We start from the raw sequence: 13,972 nt of genomic DNA, 5'->3' as shown, positions 1-13,972 counted from the left end.
AACCTTGTGCAAAAACCCAAACATAGGCACATAACTCCACACACGTTGTTCTTGAGCTTTTCCTTTCCTCACATGACACCATGCGCACAATCCAAGCATCCTCTTACATCTCATTAACAGATCTTCTCCGTAACAATACATATTGACTATACAGTGACTGTCCTTCATGTTAGGGCCAATAAATCTCACACAGCCACACACTGGACACTTCATACAGACATTGCACTTGGGACTATAATTGACATAGGCTGCATGCCTTCATCAATTTTGTAATTATCCCTGAGGTGTTTGGAAAGCCTAGCACCATGATCTATTTCCGATCTACTCAACAAAAGTTACATCTTCATAAATCTTCCACCCCTCTACCCTTCATCAAGTCATCCTTCCTCTTGTAAAGTTGTACAGAAGCAAGATTGAAGACGGCCTGCCACTCTAAATGATATAATCATAATTTTGGCACTGGCTGATAATGCATAAAGTATAACTGGGTATAATACTATGCAATGTGTGTGTGTTGTGAATTGTAGAAGACAAAGGATGCAGACATTGTCTCGTGTTTGATTTCATTATCTCAAACTCATAACTAACATATATTGAGAAAATACTGGTGTTGCCAAACTGACACTTTATGCAAATGAAGAAAATAAAGAGGAAATGCTCACCTTTGTGCAGACAAGAAAGACTAAGAAACACAATCATCCTCATTTCTCTCCATTTACCGATTCATGATAAAAAACACAACTCACTGTTGCACTTTTCAATGACGCAATCATACATTCACCAGTCAATCAAATTCATATAGCTTTCTCCCTATTTTACTCATTCATCTTGTTTTCCTCCAGGTTTATACATTCTTGCATGTAACAAACATCCACCCTTCCTTTATTGTTTAATCTATCTTATTATTTCCAGTCAAGACAGAAGTTGTGTAAGTCTTGTGTTTACCTCTGCAGCAGAATGTCACAGGCCATCCTCATTTCTTCAGCTGTACGGTCTTACTCTGTCTCACTTTGCTCTCCTTTTTCTTGTTGTTTTGGTCTTCAATTGTCACTGGGTCCAACCTGTGGGTTTTTAGTGTGTAGGATTGTGGTAGGCTAATTCTTCCAGATTCTCTGTTGTGTTTCTTCTTCCTCCGTAATTCACCGAGTCTGATCCGCAGGCTCAGACGTATGTTATTGTAGCTCAATTTGATTTGACGTCTTTCTCCGACTACTTGACAAATATCCCATTAGCCGTTGTTTTCCCCCTTGTAGTTGAGGATCTGGTAGGTCCTTAGGTCAGCCTGGTTTGCAGCAGGTAGGTTATCCCAGTTGAGCACTTTGAAGTGTCAGCATCAGTATTAGCAGAGGCAGCAGCAGAGGCAGGGAATCGCCTGGGTGCATTCTGCGGTATCCTCCTAAGGAGTGTGTTTATGTGCCCTAGGCTGCTGTATGTGAATGAGTGTGAGCATGAGAGAGAATGTGTGCGGGTGTGTGTGTGTGTGTGTGTGAGAGAGAGAGCTCGTCTCACTCTGCACTCTGTAAAAGTGCTGCAGTAAACATCCAGAGCGCAGCTCAAATATACGAACCTCTGATGTAACCAGGCAACAACTACAGCAGGACCAATCAAATTGGTGGAGCTGGAGGTAACAGCCAATCATCATGAGGGAATGAACTCTATAGGCCAATCATCTGGCAGCAAATGGGAGGGACATTGCCTTTTCACTCTTCGTTGACTTGACCTCATAAGTTATTATAACCAGCTCACTGAGCTGTGTAATGGTGTATACTCACTCAAGTGACACGCACGCACGCACACACACACACACACACACACACACACACACACACACACACACACACACACACACACACACACACACACACACACACACACACACACACACACACACACACACACACACACACACACACACACACACACACACACACACACACACACACACAATATCTATAAGCCTTTTGAAATAGCAGATTCTTTCAGAACTCTCAAATCTATTGGAAGAATGAACAGCTTTTAAACCATACCGAATGATATGAAGGGATGAAGGTAACGGCTATGAAGACTAGACAATGTCCAAAAATGATAACTGCAAATCACAAGTTACTGGAGGCCAATGACTTAAAAATGAATAATTGATTACCAAAGGCAAGAAGGGATTTGACCTGTCAAATGATTGTCCACTGACTCCTATTCATCATGTGTAGAATTTTGAATGAATGCATGGAAAAGACTTAATGAATTCACAAAGTCAAAGCTCAGGTCCTGTCCACAAAAAGAAACTATGAAGGCAAGAAACAACAAGACAAATAGCAGTTTCAATCACAATCAAATAGACCTCTTTAGAAATTACTATGTGCTCCCAGTTTATTTAATCAGCAATATCTCAGTGGAAGGAAAATGCTAGATGAAAGTGATTGTTTTCTTAATCCTGGGCTTTTCCACTGTGAGGAATAGATGGTATCATAGCTGAGGAGATAAAGTGGCGACATGCTGCCTACAAAACCACTTGGGCTATTGCGTCAACCTTAGCTCATATGACATGTTTAGGGCACAATCTTTTCTCTGGGACAGGGAGCTATTGAATATATGCCAGAAATAGACCTATTACTTAACTGTTGAGCAAACAAAAGCCAATGTTATGCAAAAGTAAAACACCCAAACAATAGCTCTTGTTCCAGGTAAGACTTCAAATCCAGACAAGGTGGGTCTTGGTTATACAATCCAAACACACGTTGATAAATGTGCATGGAGGCAACATTTTGTGTAATCTAACAAAAAACATTTCCCATTGTTTGGTATTTTGCCGGGTCAAGGCCAACAATGGGGGGGATTTACTGAATTTTAAATTGAAACAAACCAATATTAATCTTCTTTCAAGGTTCTCAGGGTAAATTCTAACGAAGGATGGATGATTTTCTATTTGGAAATCATGTACCAAGTCGATGTTTTAGAAATTCCTAAAAGCAAAAATTTTATGAGATAACCACAAAGAGTACATGAATTGTCTGACAGCATCTCATTTCTGCTTGGTGTTCATTTGGCCTTACTGGTACAGTTGGAATCACTAAAAAGTTTGATAATTTCTCTCTTTATCTTCTTTGAGTAACAGAGTTATAGAAGCTGTTCGTTCACACAGAGCTGAGCTGGTACAGTTGTGGTGAGTAGGATGACGTCAGAATAAAATCTATGAGAACAAACGTGCAGCACTACATAGACAGCTGGATAGGGCAGCTGTACTAGAACTGTAGGTGAGAACTGATAGTGCATGTGGGTGAGTGGCGCTATCTAGGTCAGTTAGTCTATCATATTACAAACTGTGCCTGATGCCGAATCCCTTGCATTGATATCATCAGGAAGTATAGGGTAGAACAAGAAGAAACAGGGAAAGGGGACAGAAGAGTGAGTTAGACAGGTGAAGTAAGGAAACTGGTTAAGTAAGAAAACACACACACACACACACACACACACACACACACACAAGCAGACTTTAGAATTTACTGGCAAAACTGATCTTTTCAGCCATTGTTATTTCTGACAAGAGATATCTCAACAACCTCACAACCTATTTTGTATTTTTTTCAAAGACTTGATTATTGCAGCCACAGTAGTTATTCTTTGTTGCTTCCCCAACTTTATAATACCAGCCATTTCAAGTTAAAGATCTAGTTGAATGAGTGTATTTAACATACAGTAAATGTATTGTTTAGCAAAGCTCTTGACGTTTTGCACGATGCACCATGTTTGGTTCAGAATGGAAAAAGAAATCACATCAGGCAGAAAATCTTAACTAGGTCAAAACCTAAACCAAGCTGTAAACACAACTATAAACCTTATCTAGGAATCATATATAAATCAATCACTAGACAACACAGGCCTGTCACATCTATCAGATACTCCACAGACACGTGGAGGTCAGTGAACTGCTCTGCAGCATGCATTCCACACAAAGAGATACTGTGTGTACACGTGTGTACCTGCACATGGACATATCTGACACAAATACAAGACACAGAGCTTTGCATGCTATGGTGTGACATTACAATATCTACAATTTCTACAGACCACACACACCTTACAGAAAGGTTTGACTCAAAGTATTTTTTGGAAAGTGTAAACTGATTATGGCAGTGCGTCATTTGTGTGGCTTAAGGCCTATATGGATGCTGTAATGGTTATAACCAGTGTGACCGGCATCCAAGCATGAAGGCAGGAAGGCTACTTTGAGGACAAGATGCAGGATAAGTGGTTTATAATGTGTTTAAATGCTATCATCTAGGTCGACCTTCTGTCTTCTGGGGTCTGAAATTGAATTTTTACTGAGCCCGAAAATCAATACATTGTTTCCTAGTAGGGACATTTCCACTTCCGTAGGCCCCCTGTGCTACCTCAAAGCCTTTGCTGCCTTCTCCTGCTAACTTCCCTCCATTCCTCCCACACCCACCTCATCCCCTGGCCTAGGACAAAAGTGCATCCTAATATTCTTGTTTCCTCTGTCAGCCAGGATATTTCAGAGGCTTCATAAAAATACTTTCCATGGAGAGGGAGTTAAGAGGTAAGGGAGGGGAAAAAAGCGAGGAGCGATACAGTTAACGGGAATATATATAGATTTGAAATGAGCAGAGGCTGTTAACATGTAAAGGGTGTGCGTCTATTACGGGAACACTGTAATAGGCGTAGAGGACACAATTCACACACTTCCCTGTCTGTCAAGTGATACACAAACAACACAGCAATGGACCATGTTGAGTCACTTGTGTGTCTTTCTTGGGGCAATCACAACTGTTTAAGTGTCTAAGAACAATGACTACATCACAAATTAATCCTGCCTGGAAAAAAAATTAAAATAAGTTGTCAATATGTCATCTTTCAGTAAAAGCATCAAATTGACCATAAAACAGATTATTATTGGACATAATGAGAATTTGTTTATATTCATGTGAACAGAGACATAATTTATGATGTCATTATGGAGGTTGGAGGTTCAGCTGTGTCTTTAAATAATGTTGAGATACTTGATAGTCATGAATTCTAAATCGATGTAATATTTTCTCGTGGCACACACACACACACGCACCCACGCACACGCACTCACGCACGCACACACACACACACGCCTGAACATTGAGGTTATTCATGACCTTGTCTACTGTTTCACACATTGCTGAACCCATGCAGAGTGGGATGTAATAGGACAAACAACAGCCTTGCAAAATGTCAAATTGTTGTCTTGTTCCAGAAATATCAACAATGAGGCAAATACTTGTGTGTCTGTTTAAGTGACTGGAAGAAAAATACTGCAAGTTTAGCCACGGTCATGTGAGCATGGGTGGCCAGCGCAAGAAACTGTGAGAATCTGTGTCTGTGGATTATGGATTAGTCTCTGTAATCATCTTAAAGGCTAGCAGGACACGTCTAGCAGCATTGAACTGCTCAACACATGCGCGCACACACACACACACAAGAAAAATCCAGTCACAACGATGCTGTAAATATTCATAGACAGATTGATTACCTTACATTGTTATTTACTTCATTTTTTTATCGTTCACATAGCAAGATACTGAGCTCTTTGCAGTTCTGAACGTTCAACACTGAGTCTGATCTACACATCCGGACAGTAAAGAAATGCACTGCATTTAGGAAATGTGTTTTTCTGTCTCAAGCCACTTAACGACTCAAGGCCAACCTGGACAAGAGATGATCTCTAGCTGAAGCCACAGTGTGTTCCTTCACAGTCAAAGTAATTCAAAACAAACCGCACACATAAAACTGTCTCTCATAAGGTCGAAGTAGCAATAATACGGCCGTAATAAAGTGCAGAAGCAGCATAGCTGTAATGTGAAACATAAACAAGTCTGCAATCTGGAGAAGACAACAGCTTTCCCCACTTACTGAAGTGATGCAACTAATGGTATCCAGCAATATATGATAAAGGCTAGTTTCCAGTGTTGATTATTGGGATACAGATTACTGGACAACAATTAACTGCCTTTGTAGAATCTGTTTCAACAAAAACATTTTCTGCACAGTGAAAGGAGGCCCTAGTCAGAATGATATGTTGATGTGATAATAAAGCTACACTTTAATGGGTAGTTGAATTAGAGCTTTATAAACATCCCTTAGAGACTTAACTGCACCCCACACACCCAAAGCTTAGTCTTAAACCAATTCCACAAAGGAGTGACAACAATAGACAATGTTATTGCATTGCGATTTGCAGAGCTCCAACCACTCACAATTATGAAGGCCAGCACATCCATAGTTGTGTCTGTTGTCATCACGTGAAAGGAAATACCCACCTTTTTTTATTCTTGAGCTACGCTAAAGATTAAAACTAAAAGGTGCTTAGGGTACAAAATGTGACTGAAGTGTCAGTAATAAACTTGAAGCAAATCAGGAGGACTGGGATGACTATGTTCCTCCTGAGCGCCTGAATCCTGGCAGTTCAGTCTGGAAGGAGACTCATCCTGTGTAAGGATATGTCCCAACATTTGTGTGTGTTACACTGCTGCCATTTAGTTGGTAACCAGCAAAAGATGTTATCAGACACATGTTCTTAACTTCTTAACGTGAGCTAACTGAAACTGGAATTAAGGTGTTAAAAATATCTTCCCCACATTTTGGTACAATGATTAAGCGAGTATTTACAGTAAGTAAGTATGTTTTAGGTGTTTTATATGGCTTCAATACCTTAACTCAAATCCTATGAACAAGAGCCCTGTAATTAGGTCCGACATTTCAAATATGTGTGTGAACCTCACCTGGATGAGGGGCTGTCATCAGTGTGTGTGTGTTGCGGTGAGTCTGAGGAGGCGGGGCCCTCCTCGCCATCCTGAGGGAGCTCTTCACATTCTGCCTCGCACTTGTCATCATCCAACAGCTCTGTGATCTGAAGAGACACCAAAGATTACCACCAAAACACAACAACTGAGTTCTATAACACATGAACATGCTTATTGAACAATGTTTAAGGGTTGGGTATGACCAGAGATGACCATAGTTATGTTACAGGCATTCTGCCTTGCCAGATATGGAACTGTTTCATAAGGGACTAAGCGATCTGTCAGAAATGTTTGCCAAAATAATCAACAAAAAATAGTTTGTTTGATTGGATTTTAATGATGAAGAAAATATTTCTATGCCGTCTCTGGGTTTAGGTCAGGAAAAGAGATTTTCATGTATTCACCTCAGGTACAGGGAGCTTTTGGTATGGAGTGGTTTTTAAGAATGGATGTGCTTCTTATTCACACTGGCATTTAGCACTCTCAAGAGGGCAGCTGCCTATTTTCAGGGATTCAGTTCCCAAGTAACAAGAAGATTAACACAGTCAAAAGGTGACATCACAAGATTTAGGTAGCCTACGATTATGGCACTATGTATGCTACTCACATTTTGAATTTAGATAGTTAACTATTTCTTACTACTAACTCACCGAAAGTACAACTGTTGCAACTACACTAAAAGGAAACTGTAAGCCCTCACTGGCATGGAGATAATATCACTTTACTGTTTAGACACTGTCATTACTGTTGGTGAGGACAGAGCATTGATCTGGACTGCTGAGTTGAAGATAAACGTGAATTGATGTTCAAATTTGACATGATGCGATCAGTCCGGCACCGTCTGGTTTAGACAGAGTTGCCAAGCTCTAATTACATACACTAAGCAAGGGACAGAACATGACAATTTGTGCCCAAATATACTTGAAGCTAATTTGTTATGCATTGACACTGCAGATATGGTATAAGCAGGGTGATAAATACACAAGTAAACAGCAGGAAAGTGGGATTGATACAGAAAGTACAGGGAATTTGACAGAGATGACGATAGATAGCTGGAAAAAGAGGGAGAGAGCAAACGGGAAGGACTGAGCGAGAATGGAATGTAATGAGAGAAAAAAAGAGGAAACAGATTATATCGATGGACAAATTTCATCATAACAAACTGACAGGATGCAAGAAAGATGTAAAAAGAAATACTTGAGACGGTTTACCAAGATATGTAGCTCCTTTACTTAATTTCATTCCAAGAAATATGTGACACTTTTCTGCATATTCTGTCAGATTTGTTATTCTCATTTGTTATTCTCAGCCAACTGAAAAAGCAGCAGTGATCAAAGCTATACCGACGTAATAAAAGCTTACAGATTTACTGTTTACTGCACAGTGTCATGTAACCAAATTTTTACTTATGGCTTTACAAATACATGGTTGAAGGTCATTGGTCCCCAAGGATGCTACCTTTATCTATTTCAAAAGAATTCCATTCCCCCTGTATCTTTCTGTTAAACCTCTCTCTTTTCTCTTTTTTTATTTTCCTCCCCCACTCGGCAACCCGACAGCAACCCCATCTGCTGCTGTCACTGCATCGTTGCTAAGGCAAAATCTTTGTTCCAAGACGCCGGATTGGCTGCTCGGGAATTTGTGCATCGTCACATGTTGAGATCTGTGTGCGTGTGTGTGTGTGTTTGTGTGTGTGTGTAAGTGAGAGAGAGAGTGTGTGTCTGGGCAGAACTTTCGAGGGGCCTCACTCTCTCTTCCTTTCTGTGTACGTACATGCTTCCAACTGTGATCCGGCAATGCACACTCTAAATTTGTTTTTACACCTTTACAGGAACATTAACATTCAACTAAGACATACTGTATATGTTTATGTATTGTTTACAGTATTCTTCTAAATATCCCCGGCCACAACTAAAATTAATCAATAATTCTATAGAATTCCAAATGCTAAACTGTAGAACCTTCTGGACTTATTCAAGTCTTATTATTAACCCTGACATTCAGCAACATTCCATCTCAGTTGTGTCATGACTTCTGCAGTTGCATGGTGATGTGCATGTTCACCACAGTAGATCACATACTTTATGCAGTCATACATTGTCAACTACTAAAACGAAATATACAGTCACCAAACACAATTCGTGCCTTTCTATCCTAGCTGTTACCCCAGCCTTTTTTTGCCTTTCGAAAGCAGTTCCCGATTTCTTGGTGGGAATAGGGAACTGAAACATCTACATTGTCACTTAACATTGATTAAATAATATTAAGGGCTGGCACCATTAACATAACTTAGAATTACACAGTCATTCTGTCATGCCACAGATTAGTTTAATGGAAAAATAAACCATGGGTGTCACCTTAAATGTGAATGTTTCCTTGGGTGACTAGATTCAAATGTAGGCGTTGGCATAATGAACAATGTTGCTCGACAGTGCTGGACTGCTGACATTCTTTGAAATAGGGTGAACAGAGTAATGACTGTAACCAAGTTATCAAAGAGCCTCTGAGGTGATGTAACAATATGAGCGGATAAGAAAGCAGACCACACAATGCTAGGAACAGAAGGTCTTGACCTTGGTCCTGGTATAGTGGACAGTGTTACGGGACAGTTCGTACTGTTGAATTGAAAATGGGTTGAGAAACATGGAATAATGACATATGCTTTCGAACCAACATTACATCACATATAACTATACTTAACATAATAGTTACTACATTGTAAAGCTCTTAAGTGTTGTATCAGAACAGTCCATTTCCATTACTATAATTCTGACTCCAGTCATTTCAGGCCTCTGTATATTATAATATAATTTCAATTCTTGAAAACGTGTACCATATTAAATGTGTACAGACTGGACAATGTTACTGCTCTTTCACATGTTTACATTGGAATTTAATGCTTGTCACAGTCGAGTTACTGGTCACCATGTTAATTTTTTCAGTGATGGACTAGTGTCCACTCAGAAATTAAAACTGAAGGTCATGTTTGATCCACATCACATTTTTCTCTCAATTGTAGGATTACCAAAAGCACACAAAACCAAATTATGAGGGAGGTCAAGAAGACTTTGTGTAACCTGATCAAACAAACCTGGCAGATTTGAGTTTATTAAGTAAACCAGCCTTTCAATCTTTCCAACAAGACTGGGAATTTATAGTTAAATTACCTAATCACTAACTACTTTGCAACACAAACAAACAGGTTTGTTGTCAGGTTAAGAGCATCATCTCTCATGTACATCATACATTTGGATTCCAATTAAGGGAAGAGAGGTTTGAATACTGAAAGGCTTAAAAAGGTACGTGTGTGATTGTGTGTGTTTATCCATCCTGTGTAGTTTACTTCCAGCACTATCACAACAGATGAATTCTCTCGCCTCACGCTCCTGCAGTGAGGCTGGGATCTAGATTTGGTAATGAAGATTGGTTTCTGCATCTGCCTAGGGTGGCTGACATTGTGTTGCAGTCACAGGTGCATCTTACTGTCAATTAAGCATTTATCTATTTATATTTCTTGCACTGAGGTTGGAGTCTGTCCCATTGATGCACACAAGCAAGGTAGCCTGGAAAAGTGAAAGGACTGATGATTTAGAGAACCATTGCACTGTAATAAAGTTGATAGTAAAAGGCAGAGCAACGTAGTGTAGTAAAAGTATATCTAATAAAGACTGGCATGCATCTTATTTATCATTTGGGGCCAGAGTTGGAGACTTAAGAGGAACTGCATAAGTCGAAAGATCCACAGGGAACTTGTATTCAGAGTTTAGATGCGTGGGTCCTTAACTACATTTCTGGGCAGCACATTCAGATTATTGCAGACAACCACATCCAGTCCACACCTCTGCGGTTGCCAGGATTGCCAGCTGTTCAGCTTTCTGAGAGTACGATTTTTCAGTCTCTCATGTCCTTCCCTTTAAAACAAACCCCTGCCTGTAATCTTGCAAAAACCACTACAAGAGGAAAAGTGTGCAGATTAAGCAGTAGACAATTTTCATTGTGCAAATTGTTGTTTCTTTTACAAGGATGGCTTCCAAGCGTTGTGACAACCATTAAAATCATACCAAATACCAAAGTGTCATTTGGTTTTGTAAATTTTTGCCTGTTGTTTTCGTGTATTCGTTTTTCTGTGGACATGGATTTCGGGCAATACAAAGCATTGCAGTGCATATCAGACAGTATCACAGGACTGGCAACAGCTGCCGTCTGGAAAGGACCAGGCCCATTGAAAAATGATATCTACAGCAGTCTAAATGGTGTGAGTGACACCTTTGGTTAGTTTGAAGACTGCAGAAGAGTATCATTTTGGTATTAAATGGCACTTATGCGTGTGTGTGTCACAAGTATGAATCAAACACTAATTGGTACAAACTGATTTAAAGAGGTTCATAATCTCTCTGTCCACCCTGAAAACCCTGACATTTATTTTTATTTTACAGCTGCAGAGGAAATCAGGAAACACCTTATTAAATAAACATGTGTTTCAACTCAAATGCCATAGGCTATTATTCAATATCTAATAGATATATCTGTATTACTTTGATGTAATATTACTTTCAAACTTTTAATTTATTGAGCCAGAACTGATCAATGCTGGAGCAAAACAGTCAGTAATCTTTTTTCTCCTTGGCTCCACCTTTCATTTGCCTTCCATTGCTGAAAATTTTGTTCATCATATTCTCCCTGCAGTATTTAACTTTCGCTAGCTGAACATCTCGCATCATCTCGCATCTCGCATCAACGCTTTAGGCATGTGTGCATCTCTTGGGTATAATACCGTGTGTGTGTGCGATAACCCCCTTGGATCTGTTCTTAGAGGGAGCCCTTCCAAGTTTTCCGGCCAGAGGCGTCAGTTCCATAGTTATATCATCACTATTTTTTCTTATACTTCCCTCCTTCACATCCCTCAACCCTATCATCATTCCTTGTATTGTCTTTCATTTTCTCATTCCTTTTCTCTCTTACAACCCTCCCCATGCCTCTTGGTTGCTTTCTATCCCTCTACCTCTCTGAACCACCCAACCACCCACACCCTTACCCGGTCTCTTATGTAAGAGACATGGATTCATGCAGCATTCTGTTCTTTACAGACCATCCTTCTGGTTCTTGTCCTTGCTATTTCACTGCTTTCTGTATTTTCTCTCTCTTTGTAATATCATATTGTCAATTATCCAGCTGTCTCTGGCCACAACAAGGAAAGTGCAGAAGAGACTTTTGAACAAAAAAATATGTAGTTCAGCTTTTGTTGTACTTTGTTTTGTAATTTCAAATCAAATTATTTTCTTTTGCAATCCAGAGTTGATGCAAGAACCTTGATTTGTTATTGAGAAAGGGGAGGTATAACCAAGCGTACATGTGGATTACAAAAGCATGTGAAAATAAAAAAATCTATGAATTACAATGACATAAGATGATAGAGCAAGCAAAACTGGAGCCAGTCAGCTGTAATGCAGATAATGTAATTAAGAATGCAATAAAACAGACATAGAAAGTGCAAGGAAGGGAAAAAAGTACAAAAATTAACTGATGGAAGGCCTAAAGTAGGAGTAACTAGGAGTAACTGAAATAACTACATGGCTTCTCTTTCTTTAAACGTTGACTGCATTCTTTACTCTTAGAGCAAGATTTTTGTGTGTTCTCCGGGCAATACAAAAGAAAACAGGTGTGTTTTACCAATGAATTACTGTCTGGTAATAACTCCATAAATGCAATGTTTCCATATGCCAACTTTCTTTATTCAAGCAAAAGTAGTTAAATGTTAACTAAGCTATTCTTTGTACAGATTAGCCTTAGGTTAATCAGTGTTGCTGCGCAGCAGGGGAAGTGACTCTGAGTTTGTTTAGTGTGCAGGTTAGATTCCGTGTTCTCTTTTGTGGCTGAGTTTCATGTTTCAAGTTAAACTCACTGTTGTACAGTGGGTCAATTCAGATCATTGTCAATACGGGCACAATCTCTATTCACTAACTGGTACAGACAGATGGGTGGGGTTTAAAATTCTTTAAAATGTTAACATTTTGTTGACAGAACAATTTTCTATTAATAGTAATAACTGCACCTGAATGTTAAGGAAACTTAGGACAATCTTCAAAGGCGTTAATGTTTTGAACTCATCTGCTGACAATTACTTTAATAAAAAACTGTTATAAAAACTTTGATAATTATGATATAAAACTATTATTAAAAAACACATTCTATAATAAGACATTATTTCCTTTAAAAGAGAGATGGAGGTTTAAGGAGGATTATTGGGTATATAAATAGCAAAGAATTTAGCTGCTCCGACACAGGTGTGACTATATTATGGTGGCATAAATGTGACATCGAATTAGGAGAGCAGAGGGGACATTTAAAATTGTAACAATCACATGCAAAGCTTGAACATTACAATGGAAATTATACACATTGGCTACAGCTACAGGCTACACTTTGTGTAAGATCTGTCATTAATTGCCGCAAGACTGACTTCAAGTATTTTCCAGTCCTTTGTGGTTTATTTTTGTCCCTCTCTGGCAAAAACATGCCTCTCTTGGATACAGGCAAATACAAGCCTGATTACAACTTCCTTTTTTGAACAATTTGAAAGATGAGAGAGAAGAGCATGTCCAAACAATGCAAGCTAATTTATCCAGCATAGTTTACAATGCTATGTTGGCCTATTTTCTCATAGGCTAAACCCATAGGCAATAACCAACTTTATTTTCACTGCTGTGTATCTTTAATGCTGCTATTGTTGAAGGTTCTTGATACATTTTGTAAATGGGCATCTTAGCTACCAGGTCAGCAACCTCAACGTTAAAATTCTGTTTTCATTAACTAATTTCTTAACACTATGTAAACAGCCATAACACAACTACAGGATTTAGTTTTATCGTGTATTGGTTACGGTTAAGTTGTTTAAATTGCACTTTGCATTTAGGACTCCTTGGTTACCTTAGGTGAGTGTAAAGGCTGTGTTTTACATGGGATGAAAGTATAACTTCATAGAGCCCATTCTGTGGTTAGTGGAGTGACCAGAAATAGATGAAACACACACTATTGATTCCTCAGAGGAAACTGCAGCACTGCAGCAGATGATATGTGTAGGCTGAAGATACTCGTGGCATCCTAAACTAAATTCACACATCATCACTATGCCAGTAATTACGGATCTGTTTACGGTATATACAAATTCAAAAGCCTCTGCAGAAGAG

The 13,972-nt window shown here is 39.2% G+C and overlaps 1 protein-coding gene across 3 annotated transcripts in view; it reads right to left on the bottom strand.

Moving 5' to 3' along the window:
- The window catches only part of fam13b (family with sequence similarity 13 member B), a 54,548-nt gene that overhangs the window by 22,264 nt on the left and 18,312 nt on the right, over positions 1–13,972 (bottom strand). For all 3 annotated transcript variants that reach the window (XM_076148843.1, XM_076148845.1, XM_076148844.1), the window contains exon 7: positions 6,765–6,892. In XM_076148843.1, coding sequence (XP_076004958.1) covers positions 6,765–6,892 — 128 coding nt within the window. The remainder of the gene's footprint in view (positions 1–6,764; positions 6,893–13,972) is intronic.

This window comes from Genypterus blacodes, unplaced genomic scaffold (genome assembly GCF_046128005.1).
Source record: "Genypterus blacodes isolate CSIRO-AG114 ecotype Tasmania unplaced genomic scaffold, CSIRO-AGI_Gbla_v1 ptg000044l_1, whole genome shotgun sequence".
In the NCBI taxonomy this organism is placed as follows: domain Eukaryota; kingdom Metazoa; phylum Chordata; class Actinopteri; order Ophidiiformes; family Ophidiidae; genus Genypterus; species Genypterus blacodes.
The sequence above is the reverse complement of the archived record's forward strand: the minus strand, read 5'-3'. Positions and strand labels throughout refer to the sequence as shown.